A 26,640-nucleotide genomic window follows, 5' to 3' on the forward strand; every position below is an offset into this window, starting at 1 on the left:
CACCGTGGGCTGCTGGAGATTACCTGAGCTACCACCTCCCCACTCCCACCCCAATGATGCTCAGGCACCTCCATGATTGCGCCCAGTAATGGCTGGGAGACCACATGACAGCGAGCAGTGAACTAGGGTCGGCTGCATCCAAGACCTGCACCTACTATCTGTCTGACCTCTAAAGTTTAGATCCGTAACTATACTCGGTCAAGAACTCAGTCAGAATGCAGTGTATTGCCCAAAGGCCAAGGCAGTCAGAGAGACCAAAGGGAAAAATAGAGAAACATCTGGAGAGGAGAGTGTCTGTGTTCCCTGGTTCCAAACGACCCGAAGGGCAGTGAATTCATGAGGCTGAGTGAATTGGGATGCTTGTATCCATCTGGGTGGGCTGGAGCCAGAGGGAAACCCCGTAACTTAGAGACCAGTGGTCTGCTCTCAGCAGAATGTGCTCTGAAGGCTGTGCTCCACTCCCGCTGGAGTGTCCACCTCCCAAGGACCAGGACGGCCCGGTGAGAGCATCAACGGAGCTGCCCAGTGTGGGCGAGGCCCGAGAGGAACCCAGGAACCCAGCCTGGGGGCTGCTGACTCGGACCAGCCGATGCACAGCCCCAGCTCCCCTCCTGCTTCACCTCTTGGTTTGCTTCTCACAGGGGAGAAACCAACACCTCTCATAGCACAGAGACACTCAGAGCACTGTCCTGAAGAGCAATGAAAACGGTGAAAAAACAAATGGTGCCACTGCTTAACACATAGCACTGGCATGGATCGCTGGTGGTTCACACTTGAGTCTAGTGACATTAGCACGAATTGCAGAGCCAACAGCAATCCTTCCTGCCATCTCTTCCTGCCTCCTCTTCCCAACAAACTGTTCACTCTTTAAGTTTTGCAGAAGGATTCTTACTTTAATCTGATATTTGTGTTGTCAGGGTCTTTTCCGTACCTGTGGTCAAAGCTCCCTTCCAAAGGTAAAAAACACATCTCTTCCAGGTTTATTATATTATTATTATTATTATTATTATTATTATTATTATTATTGGGCTGGAGCGATAGCACAGTGGGTAGGGCATTCGTCTTTCACGCAGCCGACCCGTGTTCAATTCCTCCGCCCCTCTCAGAGAGCCCGGCAAGCTACCAAGAGTATCACGCCCACACGGCAGAGCCTGGCAAGCTTCCCATGGCGTACTTAATATGCCAAAAACAGTAACAACAAGTCTCAATGGAGACGTTACTGGTGCCCGCTCGAGCAAGCAAATTGATGAACAACAGGATGACAGTGCTATTATTATTATTATTATTATTATTATTATTATTATTATTATTATTATTGCTATTAAATTCTGCAACAGACTTTCTGGGTTATCTGCTCATCTGTCTTAATTCTCTAAACCAAAGCATCAACACGTCCTCCACAAAGCAACATGGAAACAACCAGCTCTTCCCCAATTATATCCTAAAGGTCAGGCACGTAGGACAATTTTTTTTGCAGCAGCAGCCGTTCAGGCCCCGAAGAACAAAGCAGCAAAAACGCAGGACAAAAGCTGCTGGGCCATGGGAGAGCTTCACTCCTGCCCGGGGAGGAAGCAAGAGCTGGTCTTTCTAAACACTGCCGCCCTTCAAAAGGACGGAGAAAATGACTCCCAGAAGTGTCCCTGTAACTACACTGTCCAGCTCACAGACACATGGGGGGATTGTGAATTCCCCGCACTCGGCAGGACCTAAAACGAGACAATCTGTCTCCATGGCAATCTCAGCAAGTGAATAGAGAAGATTCCCGCACCACAGCCCACCAAGTCTCAGGAGAAGCCCCCATGAGGTGATTTCCGAATAACTGATTACAATAGCAAAGACAGCTGCAAAGAAGCCCCGGGGAAATGATGCCTTAGTATACAGGGGGGGAGAGCGAGAAAAGGGCAGACAAATGGAAATGAAGCTTCTATTTTTATTCTTTTCCTTTGCATCAGAAGCAAAATTCTTAGTTTACCCCCTGAGGTTTTATCTCCTATCTGTAGGGAAAGAGCTTATGATATTGTAAAGCATCTCATTTTCTAGATTCTGAGCACCCTCCCCACCCACAAACTCCCTTCCCCGAAAAAAATAACCTTGTCGTTACTTTAAATAAGCATCATGGCATTTCCTATTGTCATATGTAATTACCTTTAAGGACCAAAAGGATGTGTGTGTACACAGGAGCATTCACTCAGAGCATATCTATAAGGTTCCATTATAAAATGTAACTCCCAGAAGGCATAAATAACGTTTCTATATAAAGTACAACACCAGCCATTGCAATAAACAAGGATGACAGGCTAATCAGAAATTCTCATTAGAGCTATTAGTTAAAAATTCAAAAACAGCCTTTTTAGGTGATGTTTTCTTCCTTCTTTCTTTCTTCGTATTTTTTTTTTTATAGAAAAACCATTAGATTGCCAGTAATTCATTAAAATTTCACACATGAAATAGCAACGAGCTAGTTATCCTTTTCAGAAGTGGACTCCCCCAAGCCTTGGGGAAGTCAGAAAGGTAATTGCATTGCAGGTCACTCACGCTTCCGCCAGAAGCCCCCACAGCTCTGCCAAAGGAGGCGCTTTCTTTCCATGCCAATTAAACAGGCCCCATGGCAGACCTAATGGTAGGTAATTTCTGTATCAGAGAAATGAAAAGGAAATCTTTAAGTTGCCAGATGGGTAAGAGCGGTTGGCACCAAGATGTCATTATATAAATGTGAAGTCTTAGAAGGAAAAAAAATCATTCTTTTATGGGATTACTTTGCACACAAATAGCATCTTTCACTCCAGCTCCTGAAAAATTATTGTAAGCAGCTTAAAATATTCTGTAATCCCCTCCAAAGTAATTTGCTAATAAACCGCTCCTGCAGAACTCCTGCAAACTTTATAATCCTCACCACTTGACTAGGTGCCCCGTGCCCTCGTCGCCTACATTTCCCTCTGGGAGCTCCAAACGGAAGCACCCTTAGTGAAGGACACCTCTCCGGCGACACACTGACTTCTGATTCCTCCAGCAATCACAGTCGGAGAGCCGAAGTGGCCCTTTGCGCATCCTGAGCAGAGAGCTCCCTGTCTCACCTGTGACCGGAACCAATTTGGAGAATGAACCTCTACACACTGCTGATCTGTCTCTATCTCTGCAGCCTGAGATGAAACAGTTCCCCCAGCTAGACTCCGGCAGAGAAGGCCCATTTATATTCATCCTCTGTGAAATATTTTACTCCATCATTCCGGAGATGCTATGAGCATGCCAGAGCATACACTCATGTCATTCTCCCTGAACTCCTGACACCTGGGTTGATTTTAGGGGCATCTGTTTTCTGATGTAAGCACCTGTAATAGGGGTTATCATCTTTAGGGGTGGAATTCAAAGAAGTGTAACAGTCAGGGACCGTTGTACAAAGACTGGACATCGGGGCCCAGTGGGCCTGACCACCTCTGAGCACAGGGGACTGGATTCAGCCCTTCCTCCCTGTTCTCTGGCTGACGAAATTCTCCATCTTGACAGATTTTGGTGGGGGAGTGAGGACAGAATGTGAAACAGGCACTGAAACTCCTTCTGACTCCAACTATCTGTATTCCTATATAGCCGAGTCCTGTCCATACGTACAAGGAACTAAAAATAAAACTATAAAACTCCTATTTCTGGGGATTAAGGTGCATGCCAGTTCACTCCCCAGCCTCGAGCAGGTATTTCCCCAAGCCCTGCCAGGAGTGATCTTTAAGCACAGAGGCAGGAGTATGTCCTGAGCACCACAGTTAAGAAGAAAAATAAAAAGAGAAAATTCTATTTCCGACTACAGCCTACTCCGTCTATCTCTCCTCAAACACAGATCACAGCACATTTCTGTGAGTTCCAAAGTTGCCATCAGAGCCTCCAGATTAAAAAAAAAAAAAAGACCAATTCCAGCCTAAATGACATGGGTGAACTGGAGAGTCATAGAATGCTGTTTCTCAGCATCCTTGCGAGGAATGACCCTCCAGAGTGTACTGTTAAAAGGGGAAGCCTCTGTTTATCCTTGCCTTGGTTGTTAGGGGCCAAGAGGACTTGCTACAAGGGGGGGAGGGGCAAGGCACAGTTAGGATAGAGAAGGGATCAGCATGACAATGTCACTTGTCATTTGTCATCCTGATGTTCATGATTTGCTCGGACACCAGTAACGTCTCCACTGTGAGACTTGTTACTGGTTTTGGCATATCGAATACACCACAGGGAGCTTGCCAGGCTCTGCCGTGCGGGCGAAATACTCTCCGGGCGAGATACTCTCGGTAGCTTGCCGGGCTCTCTGAGAGGAATGGAGGAATCAAAGCCGGGTCGGCCACGTGCAAGGCAAATGCCCTACCCGCTGTGCTCCAGCCCCAGCATGACAATAATAGTTAGAAATGTTGAACAGGAACTGAGTGTTGAAAGTACGTAAAGAGATATACCTGTTAACTTTTCATTATTTGGAGGGGGGGGGAAGAGAGAGAGAGAGAGAGAGAGAGAGAGAGAAGAGAAAAGTGTCTGCCATAGTGGCGGTGGGGGGAGTACACTGGTGAAGGGACAAGTGTTGGAACATTATATGACTGAAATTCAATCACGACCAACTTTATAACTGTGTTTATTACTGTGATTCAATAAAAAAAATTTTTTTTTTTTTAAAGAGGAGGCCTCAGTTTCCCCATGCCAGTGGGAGAGGAAGCTACAGTTTTCTCTCTCCAGATGATGTTCTTTCTCCCATCAACCTGACACACGTTCCATGCCCCAGGTTCTGTCTCAGCGTTCCTGGGGCTTCCCAGGAAAGAAACACTCTGTCCCCAGCCTAGGCTGAGAGGAGACTAAGATAAGGGGCAAAACGCCCAGAGCGATCTAGACCAAGCTAGCCATGCTTGCAATTTCCTGGCACCTTTTGTAAATACTTGCCAAGCCATAAGGAATGCCAGGAGCCTTACGCAGGGTGAACACAAAACTCCCTTTTAACTTAGTCCTATTCTAGGTCCCTCCCCACTTGGGGAGCTTCACTTCTTTTCTCTGTTCCCATAAACTTTCTACTTTCCAACTCTGAATCTGAGCGTCTGAGAATCACTAACGAACAGAGACCCATTGCCGCCGCTTCTGCACTGGCATCGTTTCTGGTACCCAGACAGCACACAGGATGCCCCATCCTTCCCTGCAGAGCTCAGGCCAATCCTGCACCCGCTGCCTCTGCTGGGCCTCGGGCCTGCAAGGAGGGAAGCAGAGCCGGTGGAGAGTCAGTCTGGGAGCGGCCCGCGGGAGCCCTGAGCATCAGTCCCGCTGCCCTGTCTTCCGACTGGCCCCGCCTCACGGGGTGACCTGAGCCTGGCTGCTTTTCAGGCTCACTGTGCCACTCAAGCCTCCTACCGCCGTTTCTTTTTCTTTAAGCAGACAGGGTCAAGTCCCAAGTCCTGTCCCATCCCATGTGACCTGATGGCCTGTCTGGCACCTCAGGATTGAAACCACCCAAGTGGGCCTCCACTGAGCTCACCAGGCTGGGGCACACAAGGTGCTTGTAGGAAAGTCAAGTTTGATCCCTGGCACCACCTGGTCTCCTGAGCACCACCAGGAATGACCTCTAGGCCCTGAGCTGGGAACAGCTCCCTGAGCACCACACCAGGTGTGGCCCTGACACCCCGCCCTCCTAAAACAATGAAAGAGGTGTGGCCTCCCCCTGGGCCACATGAGCGCAGGGCCACCCTGTTTTCCTGGCAACTGAGGGCTTGCTGTGCTATCTGCATCATTCCAGGAGCCTTATTTAAGGATCAGAAGAGTTCTTCCCTGCCCAGAGGCCTGCATTCTGAGGCAGCCCTTATTATGTTGCAAGGTGGTGAAAACAGGTGTAGATAGGTGTGTCCGGCTGCAGGGAGGTGAGAAGCAGACTGCAGACACGTTGGGGATCCTATTTCACAATTCTGAATGCCTCTGGGCCAAGGCATGCTCTTCCAGCAGACCAGCATGTCCTAGTCCGACAACTCTAGGACGGAACTCCCTTCGCTTACTTTACACTATCTACCTGGTTCTGCTCTGCAGTGAAGTAACAGGACGTATTTACTATATCTTTCCTAATAGGACATATTTCCTACTCTGCTGTACTCTGGCCTCATTCTATATAATAGTAAGAAAAGGCTCGAGGCCGGGCGCACGCGCGCGCGCACGCACACACACACACACACACACACACACACACACACTTTCTTTACTACACTCCTTTGCTTCCTTGCTTGCTGTGGTTGGGAGTGAAGTAGCCAAGACTTAGGAGCTGGGGGAGAAGGCAGCTGGGATAGAAAAGGGATCAGTAAGTCAGTGTGATTGTTGGAGGGATCACTTGGGATGGGGGATGTGTGCTGAAAGCAGATAAAGGACGAACATGATGGCCTCTCAGTATCTGTATTGCAAACCATAACGCCCCTAAGGAGAGAGAGAGAGAGAGAGAGAGAGAGAGAGAGAGAGAGAGAGAGAGAGAGAGAGAGAGGAAAACTGTATGCCATGGAGGCTGGGGGAGGGGTGGGACCTGTAGAGGGGGAGGATACTGGGGACACTGGTGGTGGAGAATGTGCACTGGTGGAGGGATGGGTGTTCGATCACTGTATGACTGAAACTCAAACGTGAAAGCTTTCTAAGTGTAGCTCACGGTGATTCAAAAAAGCAAAAACATACTTCAATTTATGCCAGGTTAATTTTATTTCCCTTTCCATAGCTTCTGAAGATGCACTTTTTCTTCTCTAAGATGTCTTTAAAGACAGTTTTAATTTAAATTCTTCTAAGCAGTATTTAAAGACACCTTACATAATTTTATTAGATTCTCATTTTGCATTTCAAAATCACTTTTAGATTTTCTCATTTATTTACTTTGTTCGTTGTTACAAGTCTTAGCATTTAATTATTTCCTGATAGTTCTGTTTAATGTTAGGTGAAATTGATCAAAATGTGTCTATTAAGTAAATAAAATTCTTTAAAATCTAAAAAAAATAAAATAAAATTAGGGAACATCAGGGAAACTGTTCTTTCTCTGTACCAGGCAGGGAAAAAATCTCTTTCCCAGGGAAGAATGCATCTGACTAACAATACCCCTGTGAACCATTCAAATGACTACGTAGAAATGTCAGTGCCTACGAATCACTGAAGTAAATTAAGTAGCTGCCTCTACAAACTTAGAACCTCTGTGTGTGTGTGTGTGTGTGTGTGTGTGTGTGTGTGTAACTTCAAAAGTAAGTCTAGCAAATAGCCATTGTCTCATCTTTACCTTCTGAAGTCCAAGCTCTTTAGCTGACACCAGCAGCGATGACTCCTGAGTTCCAGCTGCTAGAATAGAGACTTGGGGCACCCACACGGGCTCCCAGGTCTATTTTTGGATGAGGTCCTTCTCACACTCATCCAACTGTCTAGGACACTGGTCACTAGCCCGCCCAGCCGAGTGCAGGTGAGACAGACACTAGGAGAACATCCGAGCCACAACCCCTCTGATCAGAGCCATCTCCCCGAGGCTGAGTCAGCCTGGGGAGACTTCCAGCCTGGCCAAGCCTTAGCCACTACTTGAGGATTATACAAGTAAGCCTGGGAACACAGTGGGGGGAAAAAGGGGGGGGGACTGTGCTTTTTTGTTGAATGTGACACTATACTTAATCCTCAAAATAGTCCTTGACTCACAAGTGGCCAAAAGAGCACCCCAAGGCTTCCACCTGCCTCGGTTCCCCCTTGAACACTTCATCACCACCATCGCTCTCTGCATTGAGAACTTCTACTCCCACTAAAATCAGCTCCAAATTTCAAAGTGAAGAGGAAACGAGAGCTCTGCAGACCTCCCATCAGTCTCTGTGAGATACAGCTGTCACTCAGACCGGGGGCACGGGGGTGGGCAGGGACCCCCACAGACAGCACAATCCACCGATGCTTTCTATATAAGACAGTGAAGTACCTGCCTGCTCCCCACAGACATTGTCCGGAGTACTTTAGGTCATCTCTGGACAATCTGTAACAGCTCGTCTAATGCACAGGCTATGTGGCAAACTCTACTGCTTAGGGAATATGGACAAGAGGAAAGGCCTGGCATGTCAGGACTGATGCACACGTCACAGGCCTAAGTAGGCAACAAGATTTCCTATCAGTGGTTGTTCAGCTCCAATCTCCCCGAGGCTGAATCAAGGAGGGGAATCCCTGGAGAGGAGGGACTACTGTGCATGGCAACGAGAGACCCCAAAGTCTCACTCCTGCTTTCATTCTCCATCCTCTCCCCTTAGGTCATAGAGAACTCCCCTCCATATATCCTCCTACCCCGCTCCCCCCACCACCACCACACGACCATCAATACCCATGCTTCAGTTACTTCCCAAAGAGCAAAGACTTGGAAGTATTTCTCTCTTGAGCTCCGCCCTTAGCCAACATTTTTCACCTGGATGTCCCACAGGCTACACATGACAATCCTCATCTCCCTTGTACCACTCTTCACTCCCCACCCCTCACTGCTTCTCCAACATTTCCTCTTTCAGTGACTGGTTGGACCTTTTATCCACCTTAGCAGACCAGAAAACATCCTCCCCTCCCTGCAGAGATGCTCCTCACCAAACACCTCAACAGGACTTCTGGATCCATCCACGTCTCTCCCTTGTCACCGCCACACTTCAACCACTGTAATCTCATGCCTCAGAAATCAACCTTGTTTCTCATCCTCTGCCAGCCCCATTCTCCCACGCAATCACTGGATCTTCAAGAAAAACGTATCTTCTGTGATCATCAATTGAAACTGAAGAGCACCCTTGTTCTTGCTCCCTAAGGAAAGATGCAGTTCTTGAGGCAGGGCTTAGAATATCCTTTCTGAGAGCCACCGGCTCTGCCTGCGCGCTCCCTCCCTGGCCCCTGCACGCTGGCCTTGTTCCCCTCACCGTCAAGCACACCCCGCACACACAGCCAAGGGCACAGCCCCCTGTAGCTTGAGAAAGTCTTGAGCCTGTCCCTTCTTCCAGCACAGACATCTCCAGATTGTTTGCAGATGCTTACAGGCTGGTCTCCTCCAAGCAGGGGGTATGAAGCCCATAACCCAGGTCACTCACCTGTAACCTGGAACATGCATTATCCATGTGTTTATTTGCTGGTGGGGGGACTGGCATGCAGCTCTGCAACTCTAAAGCGACAACTTCAGAACTATCATAAAAATGACTGATACCCCAATTTAAAAATGAATGGTTTATAGTTTTTACTAAACATACATATACTGAAACTCTACTAACGGATGAAAACCCTACGACTGTTTCCCAAATGGTGAAACATAAGGGTTGATGCTTACCTCACCCTCTAGAGTGCAGGAAAGTGGCACATTTCTGCATAGAATTTCAAAGATTTCCAAGGTGAATGAAGTGGGACAAATGGCTCAAATGATGCTAGTTAAGAAGAGCCCAGAGGAAGTGGAGGAGACAGGAGGAGATAAGAGAGCAGAGGGTGAGTTCATCAAACAGGGCAAAAAACAGGCCCCGGAGCAGAGCGATTGGGAGCTGGCAAGACAGAGCTTGGCAAGAGATGGCAAGAAGGGGGAGTTACTGTTCACTCCACACATTTCTGAGGCCAGCCCCCTCCCTTTACCAAAAGTCATTTCTGAGTGTTCCAGTCGCCCTGCAGAGAACTGACCCAAAAGGATCCCAGAAATAGAACAAGATTTCATACAGCTACGCCCCACCTTGCCAGGCATCCCGCCCCACTCTCTTACTCCCGCCAACTTGCAGGGAGCCAGTCACCAGCCCCAGGTGCTGAATTATTCCATTATTCTCGCAGCTTTCAAAACACGTGTGCAGCTAGAAAACCTCCCCCCAAAGAAACTATTTAGGCTACTAGGTCATTTTTTTGAACCTCTCTTGAATCTTTGCTTGCCACGTCATTGTTTCTCAATTAGACAGCAGCATGCCGACACCCCCACCCTTCTTCTCGAAAAGCAAACATGCACTCACAAGATGAGGTGCTGCTCCCCCCTGCAGTCACAAGCAGGAAGGGGGCCCCAAAAACAGGTCTGTGGTAGCACCCCACTCATCACAGCAGCAAAAACCTGAAAAACTGCCTCCAGTGACCCACTCTCTCTCTCGAAGCACAAACTTGCTTATTTCAGTCCACAAGGAAACAGATTTGTGCCAATTCAAGCCTCACCACAATGCTAAATTCCAGAAATCATATGCCTACAGATTCCTGAGTCACTGGAACCCGTTCTCAATGTCTCACCCACAACCCACCTACCCATGGCTGGACAACGCTCCGAACTATTTTCCTCTAGTAAAACAATCTTCTCCATCCCCTTGCCCCCTCAAAATCAGGAAGAAGAAGAGGCAAAAAAAGGTCACAAAATAAACCTTTAAAAAGATGCCACTTTCGCACAGAGCTTTTTCAGGAACTCTCTGTCCCTGGATCTGAAGCAACGATGTTTAAAGGTGACTTGAGCAATGAAATGCAAATATTTGCCAGATGTGATGAGTGATCACATCCACATGGGAAAGAATGACATTTTTCCTGGCAGCAAGCAAAAGCAAGCTGAGGGGCCAGAGCGACGGTAAAGATATGTAAGGCACTTGCTTTGCATGAAGCCAACCCAGGTTTGATCCCCAACACCCCATATGGTCCCGTGAGCACTGGCAGGAGTGATCTCTGAGTGCAATGCCAGGAGTAGGTCCTGAGCACTTGCCAGGTGGGACCAAAAAAATAAAGGCAACCTGGGCCCAAGTCTCGGGCATAGCCCCAACAGCCTCAAACTTGCCCACCATAGTGCCAACTACGGGCCGAGGCCATCTCACTGGGAATGAATGCAGTCACTGGTCCGCACTGAGAGTACACATCAGCCACGTGACCCGGGAGGTGGGCGGGCGGCGGCCGTGCCTGGGAAGGAGAAGGCTGGGGTTGCTCTCGGGGGCTGTCACCAGGCCGGCTGAGCTCTGACACCTTCCCCCATGGCCAGACCTCAGATGCCCACACCTAGAGGAAGAGCAGAGGACAGCGCCTGAAGAGCCTTCCTTACCGTTTCTCCAGCGGTTCAGCTCCATCTCCAGATGCTGGATCACGTTTTTCAAGGTCTTGTTCTTCTCCTTCTCTTTCTCGTATTTCTTCTTCCATTCCTCCGCCGTCAGCTCCAGGTTCACAGACACTGTGTTCTTGATGGTCTTAGCCCTGTGGTCACAAACATCAAAGGGATGTTCTGAGCATGGCTGTGAGCATTCGCTAAATGATGACCCGGAATGAAGCTTTGAATTCTTTACATACCTACCAAACTGCAACACCCAAAAGGAGAGAGAGCAAAAGGGAATGCCCTGCCAGAGAGGCAGGGTGGGGGTGGTGGGAGAGATGCTGGGACCATTGGTGGCAGAGAATGGGCACTGGTGGAGGGATGGGTACTCGACCACTGTATGACTGAAACACAAGCATGAAAGTTTGTAAGTCTGTAACTGTACTTCACGGTGACTCACTAATAAAAAATTTTTTTTTAATTTTTTGCATACCAAGAGATTGGGCCTGAGGTAAAAAGGGTCTGTGGACCTTTACCTACTAGTTTGTCTATATATGTCTATATATTTTTAATTAGTATATTTTACTATATAAAAATTAGTCATTATACATATACATTATTATATATATAAAGTTGTTTTATTTTCTTTTACTTTTAAAATATTTATTAATTAAATCACAGTGAGATGCACAATTACAAAGTTGTTCATCATTGGGCTTCAGTCATATAATGTCCCAACACCCGTCCCTCCATGTCCCTTTACCAGTGTACACTTTCCACCACCAATATCCCCAGCTGTTTCCCTCCCGCGTCCTCCTTCCCCGCCTCTATGGCAGGCACTTTTCTTTGGGCATTATGGTTCGCAATAGACATACTGAAAGGGTATCACGTATATCCCTTTACCTCCTTTCAGTTCTTATCCAGAGTGATCATTTTTAATGATTGTCATACCTGTCCCTCTTCTATCCTAATTGCCCTTTGCCCCCGCACACCTGTGACAAGCTCCTCACCATTGACCAGCCCTCCTGAAGCCTGACTATGTTAAAGGCACAGCTCCTTCTTAGGCTCCACACTCATCTTGTCCCTCCTGCCATCATCTCCTGCCAGTCCCTAAATCTGGTGGATTTTCATTTGAATGGTCTCACAGAGACATATTTTTCTCTAGTGCCCCTCTCAGCCTATATTCTGTTACAGCCTTCCGCACCCTCCTTTAAGCATCTTGTATACCTAGTCAGATTTATGGCCCTAAGAAGAGTTTCTCTCCATTCAATCCATCAATCAATCATCATGAAATTCAAAACCTATAAGACAATATCTCTGGCCTCCTGCATTTTGCCATACCATTGATATATAGGCAGAAGGAACTGAGTGTCCCAAGCATTTGGTCCCAAGAATCATCCCTGATGTATCTAACATGTGTTAGCTCATGCAGCCGGAAACACGTCCCATAACTGAGTGAGGCTGGCCAGGCAAAGCCACAGCTCCCAACTGAAACTTGCTCCCATGAGAGCCAACTGTCTCCAGGGAAGAGTGGTGGGCCCAGAGTTTTAAAATCATTCTGGTTTTCAAAATAATCAGAAGCTGAAGATTATCTCTTCGACATAATGTATTTCCAAAATGGGTGAGACGAGTTATCATGTAAAGTGGGCCCCATTCTGCTACTTCCTGTAAAAAGATGAAGTGACCTCCGGGCAAAGTGTATGTGAGTGTGTGTGAGTGTGAGTGTGTGTGTGTGAGAGAGAGAGAGAGAGAGTGAGAGAGAGAGAGAGATGCATAATACATGTTTGCGCAGTAACTCACAGAACACTGAAGTAAAACAAGGTAGTGGAAGCTTTAATGGCTGCGAAAATGCCGTGCTTTACCTAGCTACAGACAGAAATGAACACAAAGGCAGACTCGTCTAACTCAAAGGTCAGGAAAAATAACCATGGCAGAATTCCACTTAGACTTATATTTTGTGTATATCAAGAACTGAACTCAGGGCTTCACGCAACCAAGGCACGTGCCCTGCCACGGAGCCACATCCCCAGCCTTCTTACTTATTTTTTAGAATTAAAAATAAAACCACTTAAAAATGTGATGCCTTGTTCTTTTTTGCTATTGGATTTTTCATTTTAAACTCCCACTTGTTCTTGCACTGTCATATTTGCCAGCATTATCTGATGTGTGATTCAAGTTTATAACTGTTGTCATCAAACGATATTTTGGACACGGTTTCTATTTCAGTGAAAGAAATTCAGCAGCCCTCACCAGCACTACAGATGCCATTCCAAAAATTAATCCCTAGAGCAGACAACTAAATAACCCAACTGTCATCAGAGGAGTTAAATGACTTCAGTCTAACACTCCACTTAAGAATTAGTATAATTCTCCCTCATTCGCTGTAGCTGAAGGCTGCTGTCCCCCAAAGTGCCTCAGCTCTCATTTTTCAAATAGCAGCAATTTTATTGCTACTTTAGAGTCTCTGCCAGTGTGATACTCTCACATAGGTTTCTAACATCCTCAGTCAGTAGTGTGGATATTTCTCAGATACAAATAGAAACATGGCAGCATCCATTATCAACTGAGTAAGTCAAAAATGTGAAAAGTAACCCATGGCTACAAGGTTTATGCTCTGAGGCTACTCATCTTACTTTTTCTATCATAAAGAGTCTCTTGATGGCGTCAAATGGCACCATGACGAGAAGGTCAGAGTCTCCATGACATACTCAGGCACAGTTGGCCAAAAGTACGGTTTTAGAAGAGTCCCAGAAAGCTTATGGTTGATGTAACTGGTTCTCATTCTCACAGTTCTCTTAAGCTGTCCAGAAAATTGTTTTTCTTTCATCTCTATAATAATCGGGGTTCAGACAAAAAATAGATGGTACACTCATGTAGGGAGCTATTTTACCTTAGTGATCTTATCCTGTCACTATTTGTTTATCACTAGCTAACCCCATGCCACACCTAGCAAAGGTTGCCACTCCTAATCTTACTGATTTTATCCTATCAGCATTTGTTTATTGCTAGCTAAAGCCCGTGCCACACCCTGCATTTCTATTTGGGGGTCCCGGCGTGCATACTATACCACCTCCTCCCAGCAGGGGGGTATAAAATACTGTAACTGCCATAGAATAAATGCCTTTTCTCTCTCCTCCGGGCTCTGCATCCCCTTCTCAGCCCCATGAAGGGTTCTCCCTGCTGAACAGAACGAGACCTCCACATCGACTTCCACACACACTGAATATACTGGGAAGACTTTGACAAGGGCAGGTGAAGGCTGTTGGGCAATAACGAGGATACTGCATACCTCACATTAGTGACAGGGGAGCTATCGGGTTGGAAGGGAACCAGTGGGAGCTATTTAGTCTAGGGACAGGGCAAATTCAAAGTGACTCTGCAAAGAAGGAGGTCAAAAAATTCATATATTAACCTTCTGACTATCTATCCATAATCTATGTCCGTTGGTCAAACCTTGCCAGAGCAAAGAAGTTGGCCAAAGGGATGTTGCGATTGTCCACGTGGTCACTGCAGTAGGTCACAAACTAAATATGGAAAAAAAAAATCCAGAGGAGCAAATGGAAAATCTGGAACTCGACTCCCATTTGGGGCTCAGAACAACAGTTTGGAAGGCCATGTCTCACAGCATCTCCAGTTGAGCACAGCATTGAGCCTCTTTTGGCACCAAAGAAAATGAAGAAATCAGCAAACACCGGTAGGGAAGGAGAGTAATTCTCCCAAATTTTGTCATAGAATTAGGATATTCTACAATAAAACCAAAGGGAAGTTTGCCTGTGTATATGGAAATTGACAGACTGTGAAATGGATAAGAAATGAAGAAAAACTAAACAGGGCAAAGGCAGTTTTGAAGAACAAAAAAGGATGAATATCAACAGTAACTTTAAAGCCATGGTTATTAAAACTGACTAGAGTCAGAGAGAAAGAGAGTCCAGGGATGGGTACTTGCCTTGCCTAGTTGATTCCAGCACCACAAAGTCCCCTGAGCACCACTAGGAGCTAGGAGTGACCCCTCAACACCACTGGGTATGATCCAAAGCTCCCTCCAAAAATAATAAAATAAAAACAAATTTAAAAAAATAGAATATGAACTTAGTCCTATATTAAGTTCCTCCCCACATTTGGTAGTGGTAGTGGTGTGTGGCGGGGGGGGGGGGAGAAAGGGTGTGTCTTTTGGTCCTTTCCCTCTCTTCTAAAAAGCAAAATAAAACAAAAAGTAGAGTAAGACTAAAGAGCCCAGAAAGTCTGGAATAAAACAAACTCAAAATTCCAGGGCACTGGAGTGACAGTAGAGCAGGCAAGGTGCTTTCCTTGCACACAGCCAGCCTGGGTTTAATCCCTGGCACTCCATACAGCTCCGAGACCTCCAGGAGTGATCCCTAAGCACAGAGTCAGGAGTAAGCCCTGAGAGCCACCCACCAGAGTATGGTCCCAAAGCCAAAAATAGAAAAATCTAGAAACAGACTCTCAGCTCTTCAGTCGTCTTATTTTTAGCACAGGTGTCTTCACAGAAGAATGGGGGAAAGGACGATAAGGCAAGGGGATTGACTTTCATCCACTTCCCAATACCAGTGAAAAATCCTAGTGATGAATAATACCCATAAACGTTAAAGATAAAACAATACACTCCTTGGAATGAAACTGGAAAATCTCTTCAAGACCTGGACTAGGCAAGGATTTCTTAAATAGAACTTAAAAGATAAATCTGGCATGTTGTTAACATTAAAAAACCTGGGCCAGAGTGATAGTACAAAAGGTAGGTGCTACTTTGCAAATGGTCAACCCAGGTTCAATCCTCCAGACCCACATACAATCCCCCAAGCCTTGGTAGAAGTGACCCCTGAGACAGAGCCAGGAGTAAGCCCTGAGCACCGCTGGGGGTGAGCCAAAAACAAAATTAATAAAATTGAAAAATATCTACTGAAAGTCAACATTTTAAGTAATAAGAATGTAAGCTTCAACCAACTCCTACAAATCAATAAGCAAAACACAAACAACCAGCAAAACAGCAGGTAGGGCGCTTGCCTTGCACGCACCGACCCAGGGTCAATCCCCGACATCCCTGAGAACCACCAGAGTGATCCCTGAACACAAAGCCAGGAGTTAGCCTTGAGCACTGGTAGATATCGCCCCCAAATAAAAAGCAAACAAAAAAGATTTGAACACACTTTATAAAAGTACCATTATGAAAAAAGAATTGTTAAAATCGAGAGGGAAGAAACAAAACAGCAATGAGATACTGTCACACAAGTTTTAATAGGCTAAAAGTTTTAACTGATAATACCAGGCGTTAATGATATGCCGAGATCATAGTGCTCAGTCGCTACAAGAGTATGCCAGTTATTCCAGACATTTTTTTTAAAAAGTCTCCTGTGAGGCAAAGAAATAGTACAGGAGGTAAGGTGAAGCTTTGCATGCAGCTGAACCTGATTCAATCCTTAGTGCCACCTGGTTCCTCAGCCCCTCCTAAGAGTCACTCCTGAGCAGTCAGGAATAAACCTGAGCACTGACAGCTGTGGTCCCCAAGTTCCCAAATAAATAAATAAATAAATAAAAATAAAGAAGAAAAACTCTTCAGTACTATTAAAGCTGAATAACTCATGTCTTATAAGCTGGCAATTCTATTCCTAAGTATGCACCCAACAGAAGAATAATGTTCAACAAAAGAAATGACAACCAGTATCACAAAAATACCCTTTATGTAGCTCCATACTTAAAAAAATTCAAATATCCATCAACAGTCGAATATGTATGTGCTATATTCTTACAACAGTATACTATAAAATGCAAACTACGACTATACATAATAATACATACAAAAATTTCAGATGCAATGCTGCACAAAGGAAGCCAAATGCAAAACAGTAGTAAATGATCTTATTTACATGAAGTTCAAGGATAGATCACAGTAATCTATTTTGCCAGAATGACACCCTTGAGAGTTGAGTATTGATTTGGAAGATGCACAAGAAAGTTCTGTGTGTACAGACATAACTACTCAGTAGAAGGTTACTGCATTTCATGCTGAAGTTCATGGACCCTACAAAGGTATAATATGCCATCAAAAAATTAAGAAAAATAAGCTGACAGAAACAATTGAGCCAGAAAAATAAGAACGACATCTAGATAACAAAATAAATCAGAGTTATTAAAAGTCCTTAAGATTTATTGAATTTCTGCGCCTGGAGCTTTACAATTTTTAATAGAACAGCTCTCCTACCTACGTGTTTGAACCAACAGTATCTCAATCCTTCACTCCTGTAAGAGACCTGGAGTAAAAGGAAGCTGAATCTCTACCATCTACATTTTTCATACAACACAAACTTCCCACCTCTTTCCTTAAGAATTATCTATCCTTTAGAACTGAGTCTGGCCAGAAAAAATGAGCACAGGGAAATTCTTTTTTTTCTTTTATAATGTACTGCTATTTGTTCAGCCATTGATTAAGTTGATTGAATTGGGCATGAACGCCACATTACTTTTTTATTTTATTGTATCACCGTGAGACAGAGTTACAAAGCTTTCATATTTGAGATTCAGCCATACAATGATGGGACACCCATCCCTCCACCAGTGCACATTTTCCACCACCCACATCCCAGTCCTCACCCTGCCTCTATGGCAGAGAGTTTCCCCAATACTCTCTCTCTAATATGGGGCATTATGTTTTGCTCGGATTTTCGAGCACAGGGAAATTCTTGAGGAAGCAGGTGGGACTGGGATCTATCAGGTTGCAGAGGGATGGGAACCAGGGGGCACCAGGGCACTGTCCCTCTTCACCGAAGACTCAACTCAAATGCCAAACGATGTTGATGTGTAAGAGTGGTTCTGCGTGGGCTGGAGCGTGGTGCCGGGACGCACAGCACGGACAGTTTAAGAAGGCTGGGCGTGTGCTTCAGGTCACATAAACTGCAGCTTCAGGAAGACAGAGATGGAGAGGTGCCGGAATGAAAAACAGAACGAGTGTGTGCGGGAGGAGCAGCCCTCCTGCCACCCTTCAGTGAACTGTGTCCAGCACTTGTCATTTCTGTCTGAGCCGTCTCCTTATGGGAGTTACAGGACAGACCAGCAGCTTGGGAACGCTGCCAAGAACTGCTCATGCAATCTTCAGACAACCTGTTTTTGACTCCAGGAAGAATGCCTCTGCTCTCAAAGCTGTCTTCAACTGCATGCCCCCCCACCCCCGCAACCTAATAGCAAGGGTAATGTTTTACGTAGAGCCAACTGGCGTTAGATGTGGCTAACCACATTTGCAGAAGGCATCCCTATGTCAGTGTTTGACACAGTGAAGAGCCAACACCACCTAAGCGAGATGACTCCAGGGTCGACCGATCTTCCTCATGGGAGGTTCCCAACTTGAGTACCCTACTGCCCAGAGAAGCAAGATGCCTACAGAGCACCACCCCATTGCCCTCTCTGCCCTCTCCTCTGCTTGGGGGGACACAACAGGAGGGAGCAGGGAGCAGACAGAAGGGAAAGGGAAATTAAAAGCTTTCAGTATTACACTGTAGCACTGTTATCCCGTTGCTCATCGATTTGCTCGAGCAGGCACCAGTAACATCTCCATTGTGAGACTTGTTGTATTATCTTTTGAAAAAGCTCTTAAGTCTTCTTAGAAACATAAAGAAAAGATTAAATTAGATGAAGATTTGGCAAGATTCTTCTGTCACAGTCTCCCTCCAAGAGCAAAAAAATTAACCTTGGGTGGTGGGAACCAGACTAACAGTACAGGGCGCTTGCCTTGCAAATGGTACACCTGGACTCTTGAGCACTGCCAGGAGTGACCCCTAAGCACAGACCCCTGTGCACTGCTGGTATGACCTCCCCAAACAAATAACAACAATGAATAAATTTAGCACTACTGGTGTTTCAGCAAGAGGCCTTCCCAAAGATGAGATGGGGAGTCTCCCTTCACTTTATGTCAAATGCGTAGCAAAGTGTCTCCCTAGGCTGAAATGCTCATTCTTACCCTAAAAGCAATTTGCTCCAGCTCTGAAGAGGCTTTTAGGATGCAGATCAGAGGCCTTAGGCTCTGCTGAATCCAGCTCCATGAAACTGAGCACTAGATGGCATTTTGTAAAGTGCCTGGCAGGAAAAGAAGAACATCACTTTTCCTAAAATATCAATTCTCCTTCCTCATTCAACTTACGAATAAAACCTCTGAATTATTCATGCTGGACCAATCAAAACCCTTAGTGCCCAAAGATGTGCTAATTCCAGCAGCCAACAGCGACTCTGCCCCCTGGGGTTCCTTTTGCCTTTATTACCACATTAAATCAAGGTGTGATTAAATAGGTTTCCAAGATAATTGGGTGACTTGAGTTCATGTGTCAAAAAAACTACAAAAGTCCTTTTTGAATCCTGTTATGAAAGCACATTATTGGAAGATCAATTAAAACCTAAGGAATCACAAAGACATGGAAAGCCAGGAAGAAGAAATCAATGAATGGATTATCTCATATGAAGACCCTGACCCTTAAGCATGGAATTGCTCAGCATGTCTGAAGTTCAGCTTTGGCTACTGCTGCCTAGAAATTCAAGACTTGCCTTCTTGACTTGATTAAAAAGCCCTTTGAGCACACAGCAAGTGGCTTCTACTTCTTTGCTCTCACAAAGACGGCCACTCAGAGGACCATAGGAGACAGGCAAGACTGAACGGAAGGATTCGCGACAGGAACCAAGGAACAGACCTAGTGATTATTTTTTTCCAATGCCAGCACCTGATCTAGCACCCTAAGGAGCATCAGGTTGGTAAATTGCCCTAGGGCACCTGCAGACACCAACATGTTTCTGTGGCTTCAAAGAACAGGCTATTGTTTTATTCTGGGTGTCAACACAGAATAAGTAGCAACAAACACGAGTTTTCTGCATCTCCTTGGAAGAATCATATAGGAATGACAGGGGCACCTCACGCTGCCCTGGGGTCCGACCAGCCCTGCAACAAGAATATAATGAACACGGCGTTAGTTACACCGAGTTTGGGATCTGCCTGGCAGTCCTCTCGGAGTTCAAAGTGCTTAATCTCATTAGCTATCAGATACCATGTCTAATCCAATGTTCAGCCTTGTGTCTGCTGTGTAATTGGGCTCAATGCGTCTGTCTAACAATAAAGCAGGTACTGGCTCCTCAGAGAAGCTCGATGTCCTTGAAGAATCCATTAACTAGGAGATAAAGGGAAGGGAACAAAAGCTTACACATTTCTAATTAGAGGCAGGAAAACAAACCAGATCTACAGCCAACGAAACTGTGCATAACGGCATCACGGTGCTGCAAAGAATCCCACACAACAGGCCAGGCAGTGCATTCTCTGGACAAGCGTCACTTACTGAACCCCCCCCAACTATGTCCCCGCTGTTCTGGGTGTTTGGAGGGATGGTGTTGTCCATCACGCGTACAAAGCCTGTCCTCGTGGGGCCAGGAACTCAGTGATACAGATGATCACCTTTATTGTAAAGAACCACTTGACATACTCCGAATTTCCTGGAATCCCAATTAGTGGCAGAGTTCCTTTGCTTTGTTTGTTTGGGTTTTGTTTGGGGGGGCCATACTCCAGCTCCATCCGGGGCTTACTCCTGACTCTGTGCTCTGTTTGCAGAGAATACCCAGCTCCGAGGTCACTGGGACAGCACACTTTAGTTGTGGTACTTACACACACACGCACGCACACACCAATAGCTACTCGTGAGCTCTGGTGCTCATGCACAGGGCTGCAGTTTAGCTGCAAATCTTGTGCATACTTGGCTGTGGTATCCCTGATGGTACTCTGGTGCAGTACTGCAATCCCTAAGAGCAGAACTGTCAGCACTTCACTAAGGGAATGCACGTAACACCAGGAATCAAGCTAGTGGCCTAATACTTGCAAGCAGGTACTTCAACCATCAAGCCACCCCAGGACTTTGCAAATAAAAATTGTAGGGGAGGGGGCCACATTTGTCAGCCACTCCTGGCTGTGTTTGGGGTTTGCTCCTGGTTCTGCACTCAGGGATCACTCTTGGCAGTGCTCAGGGGACCATGTCGGGTGCCAGGGATCAAAACTGGTTCAGCTGTTTTACTTGCTTAAACAAGTTCTTGGCTCAATACTTTTTTAAAAGAAATACCTTCTTTATAAGAAATACTTTTGGTGCCAGTTTGTTCTAAGTTTTCAGAGGAGATTGCTGAGACATAAGTTTAAGAAAATAGGAGGAACCCAAAGTGGGCAGTGGAGGAAAGTGGGCAGGAAAGATGGTCCTGGGGGAACCCAGGATTCCCACAAACACAGGTGTGCAGGTGTCCCGAGACCCTTAAGAAAAAAGGGCTATCTCAGTGCCAGCCACTGACTTAATCAAGGCAGTGATTAATGAAGGAAGCGATCTGAGAGGAAGTAAAAGACCCACACCCAGTTAAAAGATATATTAGTTCTGCCACATTCCCGTGTAATTGGTGTTTAGACATCCCACAGGTGCCCCAGCAGTGTATTCTACATTCGGTTGCAGGCTGGGGAAGTGACTGGGGGTTAGCGTGTTTTCAACAAGCCCTGACAGGTTCCCAGGCACTAAGCCCTCCACCATCTGCCCTTTGTCTAGGCATCTCCAACCATTTCTCAGGCTGAGAGCAGCACCCAGGGCTGTCTTGGGGTGAGGGTGGAGGGAGTGCTCGCAACAGGCACTGACAAACAGAACAGTCAGCGGGCAGGCAGGTGGAGGGTCCCCCAGGACCATCTTTCCTGCCCCATTTCCTCCACTGCCCACTTTGGTTCCCCTATTTTCTTAAACGTATGTCTCAGCAATTTCCTCTGAAAACTACTTAGAACAAACTAGCACCAAATGCATTTATTATATAGAAAACATATATTTTTTAATTGAGGCCAAGAACTTATTTAAGCAGGTAATACAACAGGGTGATTTGGAAGGGATGGGAGTGACAGTAGACCCCTGCCAATCTCAGCTTCAGGCCGAGGACAGGCTGGTCATTGAAGTCCTCTGCAGCCTGAGTCCTTTGGGGAGCAGCCTCTGAAGCAGACGGGCTCGAGGTGTCGGCCCTGACACCCAAGAGAAAGAAACTAGACTGATGGGGGTCAGGCGTGGGGCTGCAGGGGGAGGGGCAGGCAAGGAGAGGAGAGTAGAGACCAACCCTGGCACGCCTTCCCTTTCGCCCATCTTTTAGACATCCCCACCACCAGGGCCCTCCTCTGTTCATCTCCCACAGCGAGGTCTTGGCGGCATCTGTCTTCCACTCTGCATAGCACACACTGCCTTCCTACGCAGGCTCTGAGCGGAGCTGCGCTCCACACTCTGTTGATACCAGGACTTAACCTTTCATCCCAGTGCTGGCCACCACCAGCAACTCTGCACCAGATCAGAGATCCTGCGAGTTCAGGCTCTTACCCACCTTTAGTTATATACTCTTAAAATCCTCTGAACCAGGTACCAGAGCAATAGTACAGAAGATAAGGCATTTGCCTTGCACATGGCCGACCGGATTCAATCCCTGGCATCCCATATGCCCCTCCCCCCCAAAGCACCAGTAGGAGTAATTCTCGAGTTTAGAGCCAGGAGTAACTCTGAGCATCGCTGGGTGTGGCCCAAAAAACAAAGAAACAAAATAATCCTACACACACACACACACACACACACACACACACACACACAAAGGCAAAACACATCTGAAATAAGATAAAATGGTTTGGGTTTTGTTGGTTTCTTTTTTTTTATTTGCATATTCCCACTCATTATTATAAAACATAATTATTCCTCTGTCCTCAACTAGTAAAGTCTCACAGTTGGCTGGTGGCTGCAATTTAGAGCCCAATTTAGAGGGCGGAGAGGGGCAGTTGGTCTCTAAATTGATCCTGAAGTCCAAGGCCCAGCTTGGAACGAGACAGTGAGCTGCCGCGCCCACCCACCTTTGTCCAAACATCAGTGTTGACTTGGTCTCAGCCTCGTTGAAGACAGACGGAGAACAACAGATAACGATGGTGGTTCTGCAGTTCCCCCCCAGGGAGTCCTGGAGAATCCGAGTCATCTTGCTGTCTCGGTACGGCACGTGTGTTTTCTATATCAGAAAGGAAAGGGGGAGACGTCGGCTACTACAGCCCATCCCAAGAGATGAAAGAGAGGCGAGAGAGTGAGTGATGCACAGGCAGGGCCTGGAGCCATGCAGAAGGACAGGGCGCCTCACATCTGGATCTGGCCAAAGCAAAAGCTCTCCCAGCTGAGTTTTGGGGCATAGGAAATGAGCTGTCAGCGCTCACAAACTGTGTCCACCCCACCCCCACCCCGCCAGCAGCTGTCCCGTGTTCCGTCTCCTCTTTTCCACACAACCCCTCCCCCCCAAGCCCCTGGGAGGCTGAGAGGGGGCAGGGAGGGAGCAAGATGCCCAGACCCTAAAGGTGAATTCTCTCACCATCACTCAACACAGACGAGCCCACTTACTGTTCCCTCTGCCAAGGCCGAGATCACATTTCCAAGAGCAGACAGAGACTTATTGATATTTTTAGCTTCATCAAGAACGGCTCCCTCGGCACCAGTTTTGCTGACCTGCCAGAGGAGAGAGAAGCAGCGAGTTGCATGGCGCAGCAAAGATACAATCGAAAATTCCAATTCACAGGAGGGCGAGGGGCGGAGGGGTGTGAGTCCTCCCGGAGTACAGAGGACACGGAAAGGGAGAATCATATTAATTTTTTTTTTAAAAGGGCTTCCCTGGGACCCACAGCTGGGGATTTGTTCTCCCTGGCTGTCATTTTCCTTCCTGTTAGGGCAACGGTTGCAATCCCTCAGGCAGTGACACTCTGCATGGCATCCCGGGGGGACCATCCATCCAGAGAAGCCAGGCTCTGAAAAAGGGCCACCCTAAAGGCACGAGGGGTGTTCTGGGAGACAGAACCAGAAATTCCAGGGCAGAGGCTTCCCAGAGGGAAATGAAGAGAGGAAACGCAGTCCGGAGCCCCGTGAACAGACACACAGTCCATTTCAAGCTCCACCTCCAGGCAAAGCGCAAGCACCTGCAGAGGGGAAATCTGTCAGGCGCTGCTGATGCCTCAACTTCCCTGGCAGTGGGGAAAGGAGCATCACGCAGAGGGAAGAGACGGGGGACACTCCGAAGGCACCCACTGCACTGTGACTCTGTCCTTTATCCTCTGCAGCCAGAGGGGGCCCCACCCGGCTACCCCTCCTCGGCTCGGCAATTACTGGCAATTTTATATTTCCAGCATTTGTCTAGGTAGAGAGCAGCTTACAGATGCCGGAGGGGAAAAGCAAACGGGAACACAACATGATTCATCGCTCTGCTGACTGAGCAAACGGTCAGGCTAAGCAGCGGCTCGGGGAAGGTGGATGAATGGGGACCAACTCTTAGACTGCACAGTGATGGGTTTTAATTCTGTATAAAGGAAAAACTCCCAACAATAAAAATGCATGTATGTCCAGTGTGTGTGTGTGTGTGTGTGTGTGTGTGTGTGTGTGTGTGGAGGGGGAGGTGCTTGTCCAAGAAGGCTAACATTTTCATCCCTCTTGGAAAGGAGGGGCCTCCTACTTACAGATAAACAACATGGCCGGTAACAAGTCCTAGCAAGTAGGAACAACAAGTGATAACAAGTAATAACAGCTAAGCCACATTTCATCTCTGAGTGTCTTAACTCCTAAAACAGCCCAGACAGACGTGATCAGTTTTTCCAGAGAGGAAAATTTGAGCCCCAGATATGTCAATTTATCAGATCAAGGGAAGAATATGGGGGTGGGGAGGATTGAGACTAAACCCCCGAGTTGTCTTCTAGAAAATCACACTAATCTATTACAGCGGACATATCTCTAGGGCAAAGGAAAACAGATATGGACAAAGAAAATAAGCAAGTGGAACCACCACTTTAAACACAGACCAGGGCTCTGCAAATTTTGTTCATTGAACCACACAAGTGTGAGCCAACGGTGGTGCACACCCTGTTAAGGTGCTAAACGGCTCCTTAACTATCATAAGCCAAGAATCTCCGACATGGCCAACGACGGGCCTCCGCTCTAGCAGGAGACCCTCTCCAGCCTCCTGCCCACCCTGCTTACTCCTGGGCTCTAGAAGGAAAGCTGGCCTGCTCGGGCAGAGGCGACGGGTGATGGGGCTCTCAGTAGGGACCCACAGAGCCTGGTGCCAAAGCTGAGCAGGGTGGCTGGCCTGGAACCAAGTCCAGACGCCCAGCCTGATGGGTGTCCAGCTGCTGCCCGCTGCGAGCTCTCGGGAGTCGAGCGTTTGATCCTTGGCTTAGAATCTCTGGTGAGTTTTCAGGAGGACGCTGCAAGAGGTCAGTACTCACACAGGAGTCAGCGGTGGCCATAGCCGGGCCTGCGGGAACTCAGCAGTGGGCTTCTAGAATCTAGTGCAATGGCCCCGTCCCGGGGACTGACTGAGCTGCAGGCTGGCGCAAGGCTGGCAGGGGTGGGGCACAGACTGGGCACACACGCTTGCTCTGTGAAGTCACACAGGAGGCCGGGCTCCCGGCCTGATCTGGCAGCCAGAAAGTGAGGCTGGGAGCGGGTGAGGGGCAGGTTCTGGGGAGCCTGTGTCCGTTAGAGACTGGCGTCAGTGCAGAGGAGGGGCAGGAAGAAGATGCCAAGACACAGCGCTGAGAGCCCAGCAAAGGGTCAGGATGCGTGGCTGCCTGAGCGACTGGGTCCTCTTTTCATGAATCGACTTGAAAGCAGTGAAGCAACCCACTGAGGCCACCCGCCAATGCCTATTGCGGAGAGGAACAGGGCGAGACACGGAACAGAGGGAGGCCCCGGAGTGATCTGACATCGAACAAACCTGCAGAGAGGCAGGCCAGCCACACGCCCGTGGCAGAGCCAGTTCCTGGTCTATAGGAGCCAGGGACAATGGGGTAGGGGACTGAGTGGGGGAGGGGCATCATTTCATTTCTCACACGTTTTGCATGTGCACAGCAACCTTCACCAGGCTAAATTCACAACAACACTTCCATTGTCATCATCACACAGTGCCTATTAGGCATAAATCAGAGCCACATTCAAAGCACCTCCTGAGACACGAATTTGAGGACCAGGAAGGGAAAAAAAAAAGAGCAGGGAAACGAAGGTTAAATTTAATAACACCTTGGCACAGCATCCAAAACTTTAAAAGCTCTTTAAAATCTAGGATGAGAAGGACATAAAAATTATCCGTTGCACACCGAAGCAAATAACGGGGAAATTACAGGTAATACAAATAAAGAACCAATTACCTTTTCGCTCCCAGCCAAATCAACTAGATAAAGCTTCCCACTGAGTTTTTTCTCCGTCTCTACATTCTCTTGTTTAATATTAATCAGGAAGATACTGTGACTCCTAGAGCTGTGTTCGTTCATATCTGAAAAGGAAAACAGTTTATTGCTTGACAGAGAAACACCAATTTAGGGCACAAACCTCTCATCTGCAAAGTACCATAAATTCAGTCTAACGGCCTCATTTTCAAGGCAGTCCAGAAGAAAAATTTTACGATGATCTGAGATCACTATTTCTTCTTAAAATCATGCTCATTCCAGGGCTGGAGAGATAACCCAGCGAGCTGGAGTGCATGTTTTGCATGCTGGAAGACCTGGATCCATCCCTGGTATCACACTGTGCCCTGATCACCACTGAGAGCAACCCCCAAGTCAGGAGAAGGCCTTCAGCACTACCAGCTGGAAGCCCTCAAAAAAAACCTAACAGGACTAGAGCGAT

General features: G+C 47.1%; 1 protein-coding gene across 1 annotated transcript in view; it reads right to left on the minus strand.

The window, feature by feature from the left end:
• Positions 1 to 26,640, minus strand: part of KIF5C (kinesin family member 5C) — a 196,112-nt gene that overhangs the window by 65,533 nt on the left and 103,939 nt on the right. The window contains exons 8-11 of the mRNA XM_055130099.1: positions 26,163 to 26,287; positions 23,374 to 23,478; positions 22,845 to 22,993; positions 10,982 to 11,130 (exon numbers count right to left, since the gene is read on the minus strand). Coding sequence (XP_054986074.1) covers positions 10,982 to 11,130; positions 22,845 to 22,993; positions 23,374 to 23,478; positions 26,163 to 26,287 — 528 coding nt within the window. The remainder of the gene's footprint in view (positions 1 to 10,981; positions 11,131 to 22,844; positions 22,994 to 23,373; positions 23,479 to 26,162; positions 26,288 to 26,640) is intronic.

This window comes from Sorex araneus, chromosome 1, assembly GCF_027595985.1.
Source record: "Sorex araneus isolate mSorAra2 chromosome 1, mSorAra2.pri, whole genome shotgun sequence".
Taxonomy (NCBI): Eukaryota; Metazoa; Chordata; class Mammalia; order Eulipotyphla; family Soricidae; genus Sorex; species Sorex araneus.